This window comes from Daucus carota, chromosome 9 (assembly GCF_001625215.2).
Source record: "Daucus carota subsp. sativus chromosome 9, DH1 v3.0, whole genome shotgun sequence".
NCBI classification, from domain to species: Eukaryota; Viridiplantae; Streptophyta; class Magnoliopsida; order Apiales; family Apiaceae; genus Daucus; species Daucus carota.
In genome coordinates, this window is record NC_030389.2 from 16,394,304 (window position 1) to 16,416,041 (window position 21,738).

The following is a 21,738-nucleotide window of genomic DNA, read 5'->3' on the forward strand; positions in this document are numbered from 1 at the left end:
CAGAGTGCTTCAGTTTGTCACTTCTTAGCTTCTTTCTCCCATAAGCTTTTATTGGTGAAGAAGTGGTGTCCCTCCCCCTTTTTAACTGTGTCCCTGGTTGAGGACTATTTTCAATAGCAACATCCTTTTGGGAGGATGCTGCTAGGGATGAGTTTAATTCCATATTAACATCTACAGTCTTTTGGGAGACTGCAGAGTGGCCAGGCTGGTCAGCACACACCTTTCCTTCCTTATTCTTAGGGCTTCTTTTATGTTCACCCTTTCCCTCCCCCTCACATCCTCCAATCACACTCCCCTCAGGTTTGTGTTTCTTGGATTTTACAACAGATGCCTTTTGGGAGGCATCTGAGGTTGGTTTAGAAAACTTGGTTTTAGAAGGTTTTGCCACTTGTGTGGACTGTTGATGGGCCTCTTCAACAGCCCTGATGGCAGAAAGCAAAGAAGTTGAGGGTTGAGAGAGAGTAGTAGGAAAGCCATGTACCTCCTTTTGCTTTCCAGCTTCCATTATTGGCAGATACACCACCTCCAAGGAGGGGTATAAATTCATCCTAAAGAGGTCTTTAAAGACTCTCTTTTCCTGCACAAAACTGGGAAGCTTGGCTTCCTTGTTAGTAATAGCCAGCTTTTTGTTGAGATGATTAGCTAGCATCATGAGAAATCTGACATAATAAATATTTCTAGGTCTACCAGTTTTATCACCTAGTTTCTCCCCAATTTCTTGGATCATCAAACCATCAAAGTTGAAATATTCATTAGTCAGATACATGTAAAGCATTTGTAAAATCTGGGAAGTAAGTGCATTGAAATTACTAATTTTACCAGAAAATGCCTTAATAAATGCATCACATAAATAACTCCATTCTCTCCTAAGACCCCTTCTTTCTATTTTACCTAAGGCATCAGTTGGCAAAACATAATTCATGGCATAAAGCAAATTAACTAACTGATTATCACTAGGCAAAGATAAAACAGTATCTTCAGGAATCTTAAAGCATGCTTTCATAACATCAGCATTGACAGAATGAATTTCATTATTGACAGAGAAAGTTAGAGTTTCATGCTCACTATTAAACTCTGCAGAGGTCCACATCTCCTCCACTATTTCATGGTAGATGGTAGGAGCTTCAAGCATAGCATAAGAGAGCTGGCTTGACTTGATGAACTCCATCATCCTGTGATACTCCTTCTCCTCCACAGCCTTGGTATCCACAAATGACGCGAAGTTGTTCTTCTCATAAATAAACCCACTTGGTGCAGTATACTTCTTCATTGGTGCCATTGTAGTTACAGAGAAAGCTTGAGGAAAAATTAGAGTTTGCTTTTGCACAGAGAGAGAAGAGAACTTGAAGAATTCGAAAGAGTGAGATGAAAGGAAGTGAAAATAAATTAAAACACTTAAATACTTTCTCAGAAAATTGCTGTGATTGGCTGAGAAATTACCGTTGAGAAGAAATTACTCTTATTGAATTCTACTAAAATTACACACACGATCGTGTGTATAAAGTAGGAGAGAGACAAAAGAAATTTCAACGGCTCAGATCTGATAATACTTTCAACGGATGAAATAAGCGCCTCTTTAAACTTCATATTCAACTGATGAAGATCAGTTGAAAGCGTCTTCAACTGGTGTCATCAGTTGAATGAAAACAAAACAAGAGGATATTGTTTCAAACATCATTTGAAACAATTTCACTACTTCATCAGTTGAAATATTATAGACTTTATCCAGAATTATAATTAATTCAATTTTGATTAATCAAAATTAATCAAATTCTGGCTGCCAAATTACAGAAAAATTCACTCTAAATTAGGAGAAATTTAACATACCTAATTTACTTACCAACCTTGTGAATGTGGATTCATCAAGAGGCTTTGTGAAAATATCTGCAATCTGTTCTTCACTTGGAACAAAATGCATTTCAACAGTACCAGCCATCACATGTTCTCTTATGAAATGGTATTTGATGTCAATGTGCTTGGTTCTTGAGTGTTGTACTGGATTTTCAGTTATAGCAATAGCACTGGTGTTGTCACAAAATATTGGGATTTTTGAGAGATTTAATCCATAATCAAGTAATTGATTTCTCATCCACAATAATTGTGCACAACAGCTTCCAGCTGCAATGTACTCAGCCTCAGCTGTAGAGGTTGATACAGAATTTTGCTTTTTGCTAAACCAAGAAATCAATCTGTCACCAAGAAATTGACAGGTGCCTGTTGTACTTTTTCTATCAATTTTGCATCCTGCAAAATCAGCATCTGAATATCCAATTTGATCAAATCCAGAGTCTTTAGGGTACCAAATACCAAGATTTGGTGTTCCCTTAAGATATCTGAATATTCTTTTTATAGCAATAAGATGTGATTCTTTAGGATCAGATTGAAATCTAGCACAGAGGCATGTAGAAAACATAATATCTGGTCTACTAGCTGTCAAATATAAAAGAGAACCAACCATGCCTCTATAATTAGAGATGTCCACAAATTTCTCATTAGGACTTAACTCTAATTTGGTGGCTGTTGGCATGGGAGTCTTAGCTTCTTTGAAATCCAATAAATCAAACTTTTTAAGTAGATCATAGATGTAATTAGTTTGATTTATGAATATACCTTCCTTTACTTGTTTAACTTGTAAACCAAGAAAGTAGGTGAGCTCTCCCATCATGCTCATTTCATACTGACTTTTCATTAGATTAGCAAACTTCTTGCAAAGTTTCTCATCTGTAGAACCAAAAATTATATCATCTACATAAATTTGAACCAGAATAAAGGCACCATTTACATTTCTGTAAAATAGTGTTTTATCCACAGTTCCTCTGGAAAAATGATTATCTAACAAGAATTGAGACAGAGTGTCATACCATGCCCTAGGTGCTTGCTTTAGTCCATAGAGTGCTTTTAATAAAAAGTAAACATACTCTGGAAATTCTGGATCTTCAAAACCAGGAGGCTGACTGACATATACCTCCTCTTCCAGTTCACCTTTTAGAAAAGCACTCTTGACATCCATTTGATAAACTTTAAAATTTGCATGAGCAGCATAGGCCAGGAAGATTCTTATTGCTTCCAGTCTTGCAACTGGTGCAAAGGTCTCATCAAAATCAATCCCTTCAGATTGAGAGTATCCTTTAGCAACAAGCCTTGCCTTGTTTCTGGTGACAACTCCATTCTCATCCACCTTGTTTCTGAATACCCACCTTGTTCCTACAATTGTTCTGTTTTTAGGTTTGGGTACCAGCTTCCAAACATTGTTTCTCTCAAATTGATTTAGTTCTTCTTGCATAGCAAGAACCCAATCAGCATCTTTGAGAGCATCTTCTATAACTTTAGGTTCATCCTGTGAAAGGAATGCACTGTACAAACACTCATCTTGAGTTGCTCTTCTTGTTTGTACAGATGCATTTGCATCTCCAATAATTAGCTCAAAAGGGTGATCCCTTGTCCACTTTCTTTGTGGTGGAAGTGATTGTCTTGATGATGTGGCTTCATTATTGAAGTTCAGGTTTCCATGTTGGAAAGCTCCCCCTAAATTTGACATCTCATTATTTCTGGACTGATTGAAACTTTGAGACATTCTTTCAACTGATGATTCTTGAGGTGTTTCAACTGATCCCTCCAATGTAGTTTCAACTGATGCTTCAGTTGAATTTCCAATTGCAGTTGTTTCTTGCACCAGAGAGTCATCAGTTGGAATATTAATTCCAGGATTAAGTCCAACATTTTGAATAACATCATCATCATCATCATTGTCATACAGATCACCTTCACCTTCATTTTCAAATCTGAGATTATCATGAAATCCTTCATCTGAGAATCCTTGAATCTTCTTATCATCAAAAACTACATGGATTGATTCCATAACAATGTTGGTTCTCAGATTATATACTCTAAATGATTTTCCATCAGAGTATCCAACAAAAATAGCTTCATCTGCCTTGGCCTCAAATTTTCCAAGATTTTCACCTTGATTTCTTAGAACATAACACTTGCATCCAAATACATGAAGAAAGCTAATTGTTGGCTTCTTTCCTTTGAAGAGTTGGAAGGGAGTTAGATTATGAGGTTTGGTAATTAGTGAAATGTTTTGAGTGAAGCAAGCAGTGTTCACAGCTTCAGCCCAAAAATAGGTTGGAAGTTGAGCTTCATTAATCATGGTTCTTGCAGCTTCAATAAGAGTTCTATTCTTCCTTTCAACAACACCATTTTGTTGTGGAGTTCTTGGTGCAGAGAACTCATGAATAATTCCCTCTTCTTCACAAAATTCTTTCATCACAGAGTTCTTGAATTCTGTTCCATTGTCACTTCTTATCCTTCCAACTTTGACATCTGGATTGTTGTTTAATGCCTTGATATGATTGATGATGATTTTCCCAGCTTCATCCTTAGAATGCAGGAAGAAAGTCCAAGTAAATTTTGAAAAATCATCAACAATCACTAAGCAATATTTCTTCTTTGAAATGGACATTATGTTGACTGGTCCAAATAAATCCATATGCAAAAGCTGAAGGGGCTTCACAATTGATGAAAAAGACTTGCTTTTGAAGGAGCTTCTCTTTTGCTTTCCTAGCTGACAGGCTCCACATAATCTATCTTTGGAGAATTCCAGCTTGGGTAGACCTCTTACCAAGTCCTTCTTTACTAACTCATTCAAGGTTTTGAAATTTAGATGAGACAATCTCTTATGCCATAGCCAACTGTCATCTGAGCTTGCTTTGCTGAGAAGGCAAGTGATAGATTCAGACTTTACAGAATTAAAGTCAGCTACATATACATTTCCTTTCCTCTGTCCAATCAGAACCACATTGTTGTCATCTCCTTTGGTGACAACACAGGCTGCAGGAGTGAAATTAACTTTGTAACCTTTGTCACAGAGCTGACTGATGCTAAGCAAGTTGTGCTTAAGACCAGACACCAATGCAACTTCATCAATGATGACATTCTCTTTTGCAATCAAGCCATATCCCATAGTATATCCTTTGCTGTCATCTCCAAAGGTAATGCTAGGGCCAGCTTTCTCCACAAACTTTGTGAGCAGGGAGGAATCACCAGTCATGTGCCTGGAGCATCCACTATCCAAGTACCACAAATTCTTCTTGTGGTTTCCCTGCACACATTTTACAAACAGATCAAGTTGATTTTGGTACCCAAATTGCTTTGGGTCCAGATTTGTTAGTCTTAGCAATCTTTTCCACTTTCTCAACCTTTACCTTGGATTGAATTGATTCAATCTTTGGTTTTGGTTGAGAAATTGGAATATCAACTCTGTTTTCAAACACGGGCCTTTGAGGCATGCATACATTGTTCATTCCATGCAAATTTGAATGAAATTGAGGCATGTTAAAGGCATTAAAATAGGGATTGAACATATATGGCATGTTAGGCTGAGAATAAGGATTGTGAGGCAATAAACCAGGCATCATATTCATAGCAGATAAATTCATGTGAGGAACAGATGTCATAGGAATAGGCAAAGATAAATTAGGAGCAATCACAGTTTTACAATTAGCAGATAAATGATTTACACTACCACACTTACTGCAGGTTTTCCTAAGAGCACTAGCATTGGGAGTGTAATTGGTGTGCTTGTTAACTCCTATTTTGCCATTTCTATTTCCTTTCTTCTTTTTAGTCTCCTCAGATTTATGCTCACTGGTATCCAACTTCTTCTTGTTCTTGTTACTGGAATTAAGAGTGTTATGAACACTATCACTGGTCTCAGAAGAACTATTCTCACCCTTAACAAAATTCTTTTTAACAGGACCATATTTCTTGTTAAGCTTCTTGAGAACACTCCTGTCAACTGATGAGTTTTTGTTCAACTGATGACTCTCATCAGTTGAGACTTTGTTTTTCAACTGATGATCATCATCAGTATTCTCATCACCTGAACTGTTCTCAGATATCTCAAGCACTTTCTTATTCCTCTTCCATTCATTCTCTACAAAGGTCTCTCTACCTTGCATGTTAATGATATTGGTGGAAACATCCCTACCAGATTTCCATTTGGCAATAATCTCTTGTTCCTTATCAAGCTGTTTTCTTATGATCTCTTCTCTTTTCAGAACAACCAAGAGATCATCCTTGGCTGTCTGACACTCAATTTTCAGCTTCTCAAACTCAATAAATTGAGCTTCTAAGACACTGTTTCTATCACTAAGAAAGGTGTTAGCTTCCTTAATTCTACTATTTTCCTTAGTAAGAGATTTTAAAGAAACATGCAAATGATACAATTCTGTAGACATTTCATTAATGGTAGCATTGCATTCATCTTTAGTTAACTCAACTAGATTTGTAGTGAATACCTGACTACTGCTTCCAGTGTTTTCTTCTTGATCTGTGGAGTTGGCCATTAGAGCTAGATTGACAAACTCCTCCTCTTCATCAGAATCATCTCCAGCTGCCCAATCATCCTTTGTGATAAATGCTCTTTCCTTTTGTTTGAGAAGTTCATAATATTTCTTTTTGTAGTCAATGTTTTCACTTGACTTCTTCTCAACTTTAGGCTTTCTGCACTCATTTGCAAAGTGACCTGCATTCCCACAGTTGAAGCACTTGAATTTTGATCTGTCTATCATGCTTCTATCAGACTTGGGATTGCCTTTAAAAGATTTTGCAGAATTAAAATTCTTTTTGAATTTCAGTTTGGAGAATCTTCTTGACAGGAAGGCTAGATGCTCATCAATTCCATCACTTTCTTCACCAGAATCAGCTACTTCTTTCTCTTTTCTTCTTCCTTTGCTTGACTCTGAGCTCTCCTCTTTGACCAACTTCTCAGTTTCTTCAACTTGAGACTTTCCCTTGTCCTTGACAGTATCCTCTAGAGATGCAACTAGAGCCACAGATGAATGCCCTTTCTTTTGACTTTTCTCAATCTCTTCATCTTGTTCCATCTCAAGCTCATAAGTTTTTAAGGTTCCATACAGTCTCTCTAGAGTGTAGTCTTTAAATTCTTGTGTATTTCTGAGAGAGACTGTCATGGGTTTCCATTCTTTGAGAAGAGCTCTTAAGAATTTCAAGTTTGAATCTTTAACTTGATATACTCTTCCAAAGAGCTTTAGACCATTTAACAGTTTTTGAAATCTGTTAAATGTATCACTCAAACTTTCACCAGCCTTGAAATGGAATGACTCATATTGTTGAATCAGAAGCTGCATTTTGTTCTCTCTCACTTGCTCATTCCCTTCACAGATGGTTCTGATGGTGTCCCAAACTTCTTTGGCACTTGTGCAGCTGATAACACTATCAATCATTTCTTGATCCAAACCATTGAACAGAAGATTCATGGTTTTCTTGTCCTTGTGCACTTCTTCAGTATCTTCTTGAGAATATTCATGGATAGGTTTTGGAATCATCTTACCTACCATGTCTTCACCATCAGCTCCCATACTTGTGCAGACCTTCATGGGGACATGAGGCCCTTTTTCAATGCAGTTCACATAGCTTTCATCAATGGACAACAGATGCAGATGCATTCTCACTTTCCAGTGAAAATAGTTGTCTTTGTCAAGAACAGGAATCTTCACTCCAGCATCCTTCTTTCCCATCTTTCTCTAGCAGTGTTGATCTTTTTCCCTGTCTGTTGGGAACCTCGCTCTGATACCAATTGTTATTTTACACCAACTAAGAGAAAGATTGTAGAAGGGGGGGTTGAATACAATCTTTTACAAATTTAAAAGATTTAAGAATAATATACTAAGAACACAGTAAACAGAAAAACACCAAGTATTAAAAATACGGGTGGATTGAATGATCCACCCGTGAGATTTTATATCGAAGAATCTGTGGATTGTTTACAATTCGCACAGCTGCTGGTTCATCACTCAAACAAGTTCTAACTCTCAGATTTTTCTCTCAAGTAATTTGAACAAGTTCAACTGATGCTACTAACTTGGTTATATACTCCAAGTTTTACAAAGCTTTTAGCTAGATTACAAAATGCACTCTAATCTAAAAACATTGCTGCACAACTTTGTCTTATGCATGCTTTCTGAGATGTCTTCATCTTTGACCATCATCTTGATTTGATCCAGATTGCACTGCATGAGATAAGTATGTTTCTGCTTCTTCTTTATTTTCCTAATTAGGCTTCCATGTCTATTTTAGTGTAATTCGATCCATGTGATTTGTCAGACTTAAGCTCTAGTCACTTTCAACTGCTCTTTGCTTCATCAGTTGAAAGTTCTGGTTGCTTTCAACTGCTCTTGACTTTATCAGTTGAATGCCCGGCTCATCAGTTGAATGAATTACAAACTCCATCAGTTGAATGCTGTTCTAGTCTCATCAGTTGAATTCCTCAGCATCATCCGTTGAACACTTTGTCTTCAGTTGAATGCTTGATTTTCATCAGTTGAAACATCATCCAGTCTTCATCAGTTGAATAGTTACATCTCATCAGTTGAATATCCTTCACTTAGATAAAATTACATGGCATTGGATATTTACAATTAGCCATTTATTCTACCCATCCGTTGATAATTCCCAAAGACAAGAAATGTAACAATTACAACTGAAATTTGATAAAGATTCTAAGTAAGACATGTTACAAAATGTTTATGTTATCATCAAAAATTATTGATTCCTAACACCCAGTCTGATGCATGGGTTGGAAAAAGACCCAGAGTATTGAGCTGCCACAAGTAGTGTAAAATGAACAAACCACTCAGATTATATCCAAATAATTGATGTACCACATATATGAGATGGATATTTTCTTACTTTCCAGAAGCCAAGTGCTAAAGAGCGCAATGTAGAGTAGTTTGGGACCAAGGAGATCAACTCTCCCATCCTTGTAAGGCTCAAAAACTGTAACAGAAGGTTTAAAAAAGACCTACTTGAGATGCAAAATTAACATAATGCGCACACGATAACATAGGGTGATAACATAAGGGTATAGCATAAAAATGCTAAAACTTGAGTATAACTATTTATCCAAGCTATTTGATAATATCAATTAGAAGTTTCTAACAGACAAAATCCGAATATTATTCTATCACAGATATACTTCTATGACATGGTATAAGACCCAAACTTTAGGGACAACATATAAACCATACCGTAACAGTTTTCTTTGCCCCTGAGGCATTCTGCTCAAAATGCTCTTCATTCAAGCTCATCTCACCAAAACATGCATCATAATAGAAACCCTGCAAAAGCATTTAATTAATAATAAGCATACATTAAATCATATACAACATAATAATCAATGCTCCTCTCAAGTTATTAAGTTAGCAAAAAGGGAGGGGTAATCGATGAAAATATTATCAGTCTGAAAGATGTAATTTATAAGATCATATACTGCTAATCAATTCAACCATTTCGTTACACAAATGCACTCACCTCTCTTGTGGTACATGGCCCAATACACAATTTGCATCCATAAGTCATCTCAAGAGACTGCAACAGTTTGATATCTCTTTTGCAATATCAAAGGAAGTCGACATCCATTTCTTCCCTTCCTTCACTGTCCCATCCGGCAAAGTCAGCCTAACACAAAAAAAATCAAAATATTACACGTGTACACATTACACACATATACATACTTATGCATCCATTCTTATATCATATTCGACCATTTCTCTGGTTCAAGTATCTCTAATAAGCAAAAAGTTAATAACCAAAATGTAACCATACATAAAGAAAGATAAAAAATTAACAAATTACCCATTCTTTTCTTTCAGGCAAATCAACGAACACTTTATGAACGGGATTTTAACCTGCAACTAAATTACAAAGAAATCATTAGAAGAGTTGTAGTTCAAATAGAGATTATACAAAAGAAATATTACGAATAAAAAAGAGAAACTTAATAGAGAGATTAGGGGAAGAAGAAAGAAGTGATATTTAATTCATTCAAAGTAGCTTGTATACAGAGAGAAACTGTACTTGCCAAAAGCTCTAGAGAACGGGTAATTCAAATCGAAGCTTGTCGGAGAAGCTGTAAGAGCAGGATTGAGGAAAAAGTGGTGTTTATTCACAACACTGAACTGATTGAAAGCATGGTGAAAAGGAGAAACTGTGTGAGATGTGTGAGAATCTTAAAAGGGCAAGCTGCCATATTTGGAAAATGGACCTGTTTCAGATCTGTGAGTCTTTTGAATTCAAGCTTGTCGAAGAAGCTGTAGAAGCTGGGGAAAAGAAGGACGTGTTGTTCAGACAAAGATTGAGCACATGCAATAGATGGAGGAAGCGGTGGCATTTTTGCAAATAAAACGAAAGCAGGGGTCATTTATTTAGGCATGTATCACTGTACATATCACGCATCAGGAACTATTATATAGATAGATAGATAGATAGATAGATTTTGTTGAACTGTTATATTGTACCTTTAATTTTTAATATTTTGTTGAATCTGTAAATTAATTGTGTTGAATATGTTAGATTGTTTCTTTTAGTTGAAATATTTTGTTGAATCTAATATTAAAATTTGTTGCATTGTTGTTTCCAATGTTGAATATGTTGAATCTCCTCTTGAATTGTGTTGAACATTTTTAAAAATTTATATTGTCATTATAACATATTTTTTATGTTATATGTAGTTGTTCTATGTGGATAGAGTGTGGATTAAAATTGAAACTGAAGTTTTCCGCACCATACCAAGATTCACAGCTTGGTCAGATAAAGATTTGAGAGCAAGAAAAAGGAAGGAAACTTCTGAAAATCTATTTGGAAAAGGAAGAATCAGGTCTGTAGATGAAAGCACTGAACAGACACAAGAAGTTGCTAGAAATGTTGATGAAGAAAGAAAGAGAGTAAGTAAATATATGACTTTGTTTTTTGACTTACAATATTTTATTGAATATTTTGTTGAATATATTAATTTGTTTCTTTTAGTTGAAATATGATGTTGAATCTGTATATCAATTCTGTTGAATATGTTAGATTGTTTCTTTTAGTTGAAATATTTTGTTGAATCTAATATTAAAATTTGTTGAATTTGTTGGGTTATTTCTTTAAGTTACAATATTTTGTTGAATATATATATCAATGTTGTTGAATATATGATATTGTTTTTTATAGGAACAAATGATTGTTGAATTAGAGAACTTGGCTTTTATCTTGGTTGAAAGTCGAAAGCAATTTGATGCAGCAAACATACAATTCAACAAATGTTTGAAAAGTTGTATTGATTACAACACTGTAAATAATAATGAAGAGTTTTAGCAAGGGTTGAAGCTGCTCAAGTTTTTGTCTGTAGTGAGGCTGAGCAATTTGAAAATCCATCAGGGCAGCCAGAAAAGATACTGAGGAAACTTCTCAACATAATTTTGAACCATTGGGCAATCCAGTTGAAGAGACAATTGGAACAACAAATAAACAATTTGACACTAGCATTCAACAAGGTGCAGAAGTAGAAACCTCAAAGATTAATGATCCGGTTTCTGAAGAAAGAGAAGTTGAAGCAGAAAAACAAGTTGAGGAAGAAAGACAAGTAGAAAAGGAAAGAACAATTGAGGAAGCTGAGGAAGAAAGAGAAGTTGAAGCAGAAAAAGAAGCTGATGGAGCGCAAAAAGAAATTGAGGAAGAAAGACCTGTTGAAAAGACTGTTTCTCCAGTTCAGTCATCAAAAGAAATTGAGCAAGAAAAACCAGTTGAGAACATTGTTTCTCCGGTGCAGTCATCAATGGGAAGTGAGGTCCTCAGAATGGTTGACGATGCTGAAAAAGATTACCAAAAAAAAATCATGGCCCAAGAAATGGCAAGCAACGTAAATGTTGTTGGAATAGCAACTGAGGCTGTATCTGGGCTTCAGGATGAACGCACCAGTGATACTGAGATACCTGTTGCTGAACACAAAGCAAGTGAACAAGAACAAGCAGCACAAGAAGCTCTTGACGTCAGTTCACGTAAAGCAGCATAGCTTGTTAAAAAGGTAAAGTATTAAGAATTTTTAATATAATATAATCATGTGTTCTATATCACTTTATTCAACTAGTTCAACTGCCCAATAACCAATGTTCAACATTTGTCTGTGTTGAACATGGGTTCAAAGCAGGTTGAACATGGTTTATTTCTATAAACCAACTCAACCCCAAATCGTATCTCGTAAATATGTGGCTTAGGGTTGAAGATTGAAATAATAAATGACATCTTTCTATACCCCCAACCAAACCCTTAAGATTTTTTATTATGTAGAGATTGGATCCATTTTATTTCTATATGCCAAATAAAAACCCAAACATTATCTCGTAAGTGTGTGATTAGGATTAGAAATTGAAATAAAAAATGACATCTTTCTATATGCCCAACCAAACCCTTAAGATTTTTTTATTATGTAGAGATTGGATCCATTTTATTCTCTATTTTAATTAATTTTACTGTTTTAGTATAATCATTTGTTTTAGTTCAACAGCCCATTAATAAATGACATCTTTCTATACCCCCAACCAAACCCTTAAGATTTTTTATTATGTAGAGATTGAATCCATTTTATTTCTATATGCCAAATAAAAACCCAAACATTATCTCTTAAGTGTGTGATTAGGATTAGAAATTGAAATAAAAAATGACATCTTTCTATATGCCCAACCAAACCCTTAAGATTTTTTATTATGTAGAGATTGGATCCATTTTATTCTCTATTTTAATTAATTTTACTGTTTTAGTATAATCATTTGTTTTAGTTCAACAACCCATTAACCCATGTTCAACATTTGTCTGTGTTGAACATGGGTACAAAGGAGGTTGAACATGGGTTAATTCTATAGTGATTACTAGAAAAAACTGAATGTTATAATGATTAATAGGATGGAAAGAAAGTAAAGATTATATTCAACACAACAAGAAGGATGAATGTAGTATCTTCAACTGTTCCTCCTCCACAGAAGCTGACAATAAAAACAACAAGTACCCAACCAAATTTGCAAAGCTTTGGAGAAGTCCTTTCTACTTTTTCTTTAGGATTGACTCAAGTTGAAAAGGAAGCAGAGGTTGAAAGACAGAGAAAATCAGAAGAAGAAGCTGCAAAGGTGGACAAGGGGAAAAGAATAATACATACAGCTGAAGTGTTGAAATCTCCCTGGAAGATAAGATTAACAAAAATCAGCACAAAGATTAACAAAGAAGAGCAAAAGTTGAGAGATTGGCTTCAGACAATTGATCCAGAAGGATAATAAGTTTCTTCGAACCTCCAGTCAAATGAAGATTTTTGTTGAATATTATATCATTTTATGATGAGTACATGGATAATATTTAATCATATTTGTGTTGCAATAGTTTCCTTTACTTTGACACTGCAAACGCAATTTTGGACAATTCAAATTGCATTTCTTTCCAGCCAAAACAGTTGGTGACAACACAAGTTGTTGATGCTTTCTGCCACATTCTGAATATGAATGAAATGTATAAAGCTGAACAATCACCTCTGAGACTATTTGTTCCTCATCATGTGACTGTAAGTGAATTGTCAATAGAATTTAAAAAGTAAAATATATCATTATACCATGTGAATAACATTTTATGATTACTTGTAGGTCTATGTTTTGAGTCATTCAAATTTAGAGGAGAGAGAGCAACATTTCAAAAAGTTTGTAAGAGATTTTGATGATGTTCTGGGTGCTTATGATCACATCAAATTCAACGATGTTGACTTGGTAAAATATTTACTTCATTATAAGTTTTGGTCATTATATATATGATAACTATAATTTTAACTGATTTTAATGTTTGTGCATGAATGACAAATAATATGTATATAATCGTGTATTTAATATCACTGTATTCAACTATTTCAACAGCCCAATAAACCATGTTCAACATTTGTCTATGTTGAACATGGGTGCAAAGGAGGTTGAACATTGGTTATTTCTATACCCCAACCCAACCCCAAACCGTATCTCATAAATATGTGAGTTAGGGTTGAAAATTGAAATAACAAATAAGGTCTTTCTATACCCCCAACCAAACCCTTTTGAGTTATTGTTTTTATCTTCTACTGATCAAAAATTTAATAGTGTTGAACATGGCTACAAAAGGGGTTGAACATGAGTTATTTCTATACTCCAAATCAAACCCGAAACGCTATCTCGTAATAAGAGTTAGAAATTGAAATAAAAATGACATCTTTCTATACCCCCAACCAAACCCTTATGATTTTTCATTATGTAGAGATTGGATCCTTTATATTCTCTATTTTAATTAATTTTACTGTTTTAATATAATCGTTTGTTAAATATCACTGTATTCAACTAGTTCAACAGACCATTAACCCAAGTTCAACATTTATCATTGTTGAACATGGGTACAAACCCCAAACGCTATCTAGTAATTTTCTGACTAAGCGTTGAAAATTGAAATAAAAAGTGAGATCTTTCTATAGCCCTAACCAAACCCTTTTGAGTTTTTGCTTTTTAGACATGGGATTCATTTTATACTCTATTTTAATTAATTTTACTGTTTTAATATTTTCCAATAGATTTTCTTCAGCATGACAATTGCTGAGCATCACTACCTCTTATGGTTCAACATTAAAAAACCAAGTTTTGAGGTTATTGATAGTAGTGCTCTGCAGCCAGATTTCGATGCAAAGTACCAGCAAATACCTCAAAATATTGTAAGTAATTACTACTTTATTAAAATGATCATATAATTTTTTGACTTGAATTTAACATGGAATTCTCTCAATTAATGTATGGTTTTTAACAGAGAGACTTCCTTGTAAGATACATGGTTTTAAAAAATCATTCAAAGGCGAAGGACATAGCTTCTCTTGTTCCTGTAAGATTGGAAATGAAGTGGAGAACTGAGCACAATCATATTGATTGTGGTCTTTTTGTCATGAGACAAATGGAGCACTACCAGGGTGTTTCAAAAAATTGGGATTGTGGACTTGCTGTTGAGGGAAAAGTCCAAGACCAACAGTTAGATGTTCTGAGGACAAGATATGCACGGCAGATTCTATTACATGAATGCAACAAACAGAAGCATCATGTGGAGTTTCAGATTTTTTGAAGAACATGTGAAAAAAGTTGAATTGGAGAAGCAGAAAAAAAAAGAAAAAAAAAAGCAAAAGGATACTAAAGCTCCAGCAAAAAGACAAAGACGTGCCTAAGCACAATTTGATCAGACATTTCTGAGTAATTAAATGTTTTGCTTGTAAATATTTTGCTATTATGTGCATTTTGCTTAATACATAATTCCTCGGTCACCAAGAAACAGAACTATAATTGCATGAATGCTAATTGATCTGTATATAATTGTTTCTTTAGTATCAATGTATTTTATATGTACTATTCTTCCCTAGTTCAACAGCCCAATAATCCATGTTCAACATTTCTCTGTGTTGAACATGGGTACAAAGAGGGTTGAATTCATGACTTATTCTATATCCCAAATAAAACCCCAAACAATATCTCGTAAGTATGTAATTAGGGTTAGAAATTGAAATGAAAAATGACATCTTTCCGTAACCCCAACCAAACCCTTATGATTTTTTATTAAGTAGAGATTGGATCCATTTTATTCCCTATTTCTATAATGAAAAATTCATAGTGTAATTTAGGAGATATTTAAATTTGGATTATAAACTATTTTTGTTTAATTATATAGACAGTACAACATTCAACATTCAACATTATTTGTACAACAATTCAAAAATGAAACTATATTTGAACAACAATTCAACAATGAAACTATATGTATTCAACATTAGTTATATAACAATTCAACAATGAAACTATATGTATTCAACATTATTTATATAGAAATTCAGGAATGAAAGTATATGTGTTCAACATTATTTATATAACAATTCAACAAAGAATTTTAACAAAACTACAAAATAACAAATGTTCAACTATACAAAAACTAGAGTTCAACATTGTCACCCATGCCACTTTCACTGTTGTCTGTACTTTGTTTTTGTTTCTTCTTTCCAGCAGAATTCTCATCCAAATTTTGCATTTTTCTTATAGGACAGTTCCTGAAGTCATGATAAACTTCTGTCTTGCAATACCTGCAAATCCTCTTTAGTTTACCAGAAAGTATAGTTGATTTTTCAGCGGCACTATTAATTCTCTTTGTTCCACACCCTTTGTTCCGACATTGATTTGGAGGCTGGACTTGAATGTTAACTGGAATCTCTGATCCAATAAACTTTTCAACAACATCTTTCTTGTTTCCCACAACTAGCTTCCCTTCAAATATCCAACCGCGTAACTTCTGTTTTACATCTTTTAGACAACTTTGAATCAAATCAAGTGCTTCTTTATTGTCACCACCCAACCCCATACACGAATTGAAATCAAACCAAATATCATTCACAATAACACTAAATTTCTCTTTATCATCATTTGATGTGCTTGAAACAAATCTTGTTGCATTTTTTTCAGCATTTTTCATGCATCCATTCAGAACAAGATGCCTTGGCAGGTTGTGCACAGGAACTTGTTTTAATGCAAGAATCAAATGACTGCGTGGCAAACCAATTCTTTCAAACATCCTACAAGAACACTCAAGTTTATGATTATCCAAAATGTACAAAACCTGTACCAAATATAAGTGATTTAATATCAAATATAAAATACATACAAACATGAAAAATAAATTACATATATTCAACACTACTAAAACATATATTCAACACAAATTGAATTGAAGTTCAACACAAACTTAAATATATTCAACACTACTAAAACATATATTCAACAAAAATAAATATATTCAACACCCCTAAGACATGTATTCAACACCCCTAAAACATGTATTCAACACCCCTAAGGCATTGTATATCAAATATAAAATACATGCAAACATAAAAAATAAATTACACTGAAAAAAGGCATTAAATAATAATCAAATGCAGTCTACTAGTAATAGGGGTGTGCATTCGGTAAAAACCGAACCGAATTAAAATTCGGTTAACCGAAACCGAAAAAGCTGAAAAATTCCTGCCGAAAACCGAACCGAATTTAATTCGGTTTTGAAACCGAACCGAAATTTATATTTCGGTTAATACCGAAAACCGAAGTTTAAAACCGAAATTTCATAAAAACTTGAAAAACTTGAATAACAGAACACACAAAGACATTATAATTTTACAAGTTATGAACGATTACTGAATAAAAAAGCTTAAACACATCCGGCCATGAAAAACCAACACTTCACAATTCATATGTCATTAAAATTAACCAACAGACACCATTAGTCTATCACAATCTATCACAAATTTAGTTCAGTCGCACAAATTCCTGCCTTCTGCTAAGCGTTAAGGGCCCTCCCTACTGAAATGCTACGTTGCTGGCTACTGAATTATTCGACTAGTTGGAGACATACAAGCTGGTGGTGCTCATTCCCTGGCTGCTGCTGCTGCAAAATGACACCAAATAACAAACCACAGAGCATGAGTTACATATTTCAATTCATTATTAGAATACCAAGTCAAGAAATACACATGCACAGATTGTCTAACACACAATCACATAGTTCTGTACTTCACCTATTGCTGTCAGTCTATCAGACTATCACTACATGTTAATCAATTTAATATTATGTCATTATTGGATTATATATCCTACATTCAATCAACTTCTATCACTCTATTAATTCTTTATCAAAACAGATTATAAATCACATTATCATATAGATTGCAGTCATGTAAAATAACCAAGCAACTAAGCAAGCTCATCATATCACAGTTTTGTTCCAAAATCAAAGCTTGCATATAATTACAGGACAGTTGGCATACACATTGATCATAAGGTCAGAGAGCAGACATCAATATTATATTTATGTAAAACTAAAATTTCAATTTCATCTCTAACTTTGATGTAGTGATCCCATACATTGCTTCGAGATTCCATTGGCTTCCTCTTTCTAGGATTTGAAGCCACGGTTTCAGTTGGTGCTTCAAGTTCTTCTTGATAATCACCCTCATTTTCCATCTGAAAATTACAAATGAAACAATTTAGCAACTCATAAATGATAAAACAACTATCACTATTCACTGGCATCACTGCCCGCTGGTGGCCAGTAGCCAGTAGCCACTGTCCAGTGTGCAATGCCCATTATAATGCACACATCAAAGGATTTATAAGTTACGAGTTAGAACCCATCAAAGTATTCAATTTAGTTCATCTAGTTAAGTTAGACATAACATCGAGCATATGCTGAGCAGTGACCACTGAGCACAACATTAAAAGAATTCGACACTGCTAATCATTAATCAATTAACGAAGTCGAGCAAATCAATTAACTAACTCGAGCAAATCAAAACACAGAAGAGGAAAATTAATCAAAACAACTAGCTAGGGTTTCGAATCAAAGAAATCCACGAAGAAAGTTACCATATTTGGGCTGCGCGAAGGAAGATTAGATTCGAATTTGAATCTAGCAGCCTCGAATCAGTTGGTCGAATTTGAATCTAGGGCTCCGCCGGTGAGTATCGGAGATTCGAAGTTGGGAAGCGTAGCCGCGTAGGATGTTATGTTATAAATGAAGTATCAGACTATCACTCTATCAGTACCATATATGTATTTTTGTGTAAAATATAAAATTTTAATATATTTATATTAAAAACCGGTTAACCAAACGGTTAACGGTTAACCGCGGTTAAATAACCGAAATACCGAAAACCGAATTTTCGATTTTTTCCCTACCGAAAACCGAACCGAAATTTGTATTTTGGTTAACCGAACCGGATTTTTTTCGGTTTTTCGGTTCGGTTTTCGGTTAATCAAACCGAATGCTCACCCCTAACTACTAATTCAGAAATACCTGAAATTCTTTAGCAGCTTTAAGATCATGTAAAATAAACTTCTTTACTTCAACACCACTCATATCCTTTATTACCAAATAGAAACAAGAATCTCGTACTTGTTTCTGGAATTTATAAAATATTTCACGTGTGTATAACTCTGCAGCATCCTTCTCCAAAAACAGTTCTGTATCAGTACTTGGGAACGCAACATTAGATTTATGATTCAAGTCTGAATTGATATTACATTGCTTATCCATTGCAGTCTCAAAACGTAGATAAAACTGAGATAGAGTATCACCAGGTTGATGATAATAACTAAAAAATGAATTTGCACTTTCTGACCAAGATGTTGTCTGTAATATTCTTAATAAAGGATCTTCTTTGAAATATCTGGAATCCATAAATGTCGGCATTCATACATATCACACAACCACTCATTGTCAGTCATCTTAAACTCATCCATCAAAGATTTCCAACCAGCTTCAAACTCAGATATATCCAAATTTTCACCCCATACAAAAGGTTTAAGCTTTGATAAAAATCCACCATCCATTGCCAATACCACACCAACCTAAAAATACATTTAAAAAAAACTAACAAATATCAGGCATACAAATTTCTCAACATAAAAAATAGATATATTCAACACTACTAAAACACATATTCAACACAAATGAATATATTCAACACAAATTGAATTAAAGTTCAACAGAAACTAAAATATATCCAACACAACTAAAACATATATTCAACAAAAATAAATATATTCAACACCCCTAAGACATGTATTCAACACCAATAAAACATATATTCAACACAAATACATATATTCAACACAAATGTTATGAAGGTTCAACAGAAGGTACCTTGGATGGAAATTTTTTCATGATGTGCCACATACAAAGACGATGCCTTGTCTTTTCTTTATCGAACACATCAGCAATTGCTTGTTTCATTGCAGCACATTGATCAGTCAAAATGCATAATGGATGTCGCCCCATACAATTTAGTAAAGCTTGAAAAATCCATTTGTAATGAGCTATATCTTCTTTTGAAAGTAGACCAGCACCAAAAGTTACACACTTTCTATAATTGTCAACACCACAAATTGGAACAAAAACCATGTTATACCTGAAAACAAATATATGTTTATTAAGAATTCAAGAAAAAAGGGAATAAGATATACACAAAATATGTTAGAAAATAACAGAAATTTCTTACTTGTTAGTACTAATGTGGCATCTACTGAAATAACATCACCAAACACATCATAGTTTCTACGACCAACACAATCTGCCCAAAATAACTTTGTCAATTTTCCAGACTCATCCACATCATGTTCATAGTAGAATCTGCCATTAGAAGACTCCTTCAAAGCTTGAAATTTATTCAATATTACTTGTGCATCTGCATTCCCAATTATGTTCTTCAAGTCTCTATTCCAATTTTTAAATTCAACAACTGTTGCACCAATCTGGTCATACCCTCCAACAAACTCTTTCATTAAACCAAACGCACGAGCATGACCTATTCGGACTTTTGAACAATCAAATGCAAAATTTTGATGTGCAACAGTCATTGACCGGTTTGCCTTCAAAAACTTCTTACCATCAGCACTAGCAAACCTATGATTATGTTGTTCAATAAACGAAGTAATCTCATATATTGAACCCTTCATATGTTTCACCACAATCATAGCAGGACATCCACATCTAGTAAACATACTTTTCCTCTTTTGTTTTGAACAAAATGAGCCATCATCATTCTTCTCACCATTTTTAGAATAAAAGCCTTCTCGTGAACAGTGAAAACATTTCGATTGAATACGTCCATCTCGATATCGCTTTTCACTACCATGCCTAATATCAAATCCACAAGAACGACCATAATCAACATAAAAATGCGCAGCCTCATCTATACACCTAAATGATTTTCCAACATTAGGTTTACTATCAACCATACAAGGCAACCAATACGTTGTAGAACCTGGAGATACATATTTACGCGAAGACAAATCATCAACTTCTCCCAAAGAAAAATCATCATCTTCTATAGCCACAACATCCGTAGGCAATGTATTAGCATCAAAGTTTTGAGCAATTTTATCACCAAAACCTGAAAAAGGTATACAACTAAACTAAAATTCACAAAACATTATATTCAACAGTTACACATACACAACGTTCAACATAAAGAAAACAAAGATTCAACAAATATATTGTTCACATCAAAAAAAGTACTCAAGTAAGAGTAATCATACAAAATTGATACTTATATTAAACAAACACTTATAATTACAGAAAACAAAAATACACTTATAATTTATACTTATAATTACACTTATAAGTACATTATATTCAACAGATGCACATAGACAAAGTTCAACATAAATACAACAAGAATTCAACATATTTAAGTCATATACAGCTCGTTCAACAGAATTCATACTAATATTCAACAAACACTTTATAATTACATATAATAATTGATTCATATACAGCTTGTTCAACAAAAGTTAATCATACATTCAACGAAACAACAAACATTCAGATTAAAAAAAGAATCAACAAACTAAACTCAAAGAAAATCATGTCGGACCTGAATTCAAGTCCATAGCACAATCGCATAAAAGAAGAACAATCGAATAGAGTAATAACCAAATCTCCACCTAAAAAAACAAATTTTTTATTATAATATTCAATCAAACACCACAAAACACCTGGAAACAACCTAATCCCGACGATCACAGTACATTCGTCAAAGAGAAAACAATAAAACAACTAAAACACATCAAATCGTATATCTCGAGCTGAAGAAAACAAGTAAACAGCAAATTTATGTAAAAAAACAATAATTTACCTTCAAGTATGCTTAAATCTGTAGTCGAAAGTCGAGTTGTTCTCTCTCCAGCTCAGAAACTCGCCGTCGTCTCTCTCCGATGCGTCTTCTCTCTCTAGCCGGCAAAAATTTCCAACAAACAATAATACGCTCCTGTTAGTTTTTTAGTTTATATATGTTATAACTGTTTAAACGTAAATTGACTAAGT

At 34.1% G+C, this 21,738-nt stretch overlaps 2 protein-coding genes across 2 annotated transcripts; one reads left to right on the plus strand and one right to left on the minus strand.

The window, feature by feature from the left end:
- The first annotated feature begins 10,063 nt into the window (after positions 1 to 10,063).
- On the plus strand, positions 10,064 to 11,857 carry LOC108201300 (uncharacterized). The gene is made up of 4 exons (XM_017369593.1): positions 10,064 to 10,141; positions 10,536 to 10,748; positions 11,017 to 11,153; positions 11,224 to 11,857. The coding sequence occupies exons 1-4, from the start codon at positions 10,064 to 10,066 to the stop codon at positions 11,855 to 11,857; spliced, it is 1,062 nt and encodes a 353-aa protein (XP_017225082.1).
- Positions 11,858 to 19,816: 7,959 nt separating this feature from the next.
- On the minus strand, positions 19,817 to 21,305 carry LOC108201299 (protein FAR1-RELATED SEQUENCE 5-like). Its single transcript, XM_064085166.1, has 3 exons — positions 21,290 to 21,305; positions 19,923 to 20,806; positions 19,817 to 19,822 (listed from the first exon to the last, which is right to left on the minus strand). Exons 1-3 carry the CDS (start codon positions 21,303 to 21,305, stop codon positions 19,817 to 19,819), a joined length of 906 nt encoding a protein of 301 aa, XP_063941236.1.
- Between the last annotated feature and the right edge of the window lie 433 nt (positions 21,306 to 21,738).

Bases quoted from the DNA above. Each gene is read 5' to 3' on its own strand.
- LOC108201300 (XM_017369593.1), top strand. From the start codon at position 10,064: ATGGACCTGTTTCAGATCTGTGAGTCTTTTGAATTCAAGCTTGTCGAA. The intron at 10,142-10,535 runs GTGTTGTTCAGA...TGTTATATGTAG, and splicing joins AAGCTGGGGAAAAGAAGGAC to TTGTTCTATGTGGATAGAGT. The intron at 11,154-11,223 runs GTTTTAGCAAGG...AAAATCCATCAG, and splicing joins ACTGTAAATAATAATGAAGA to GGCAGCCAGAAAAGATACTG.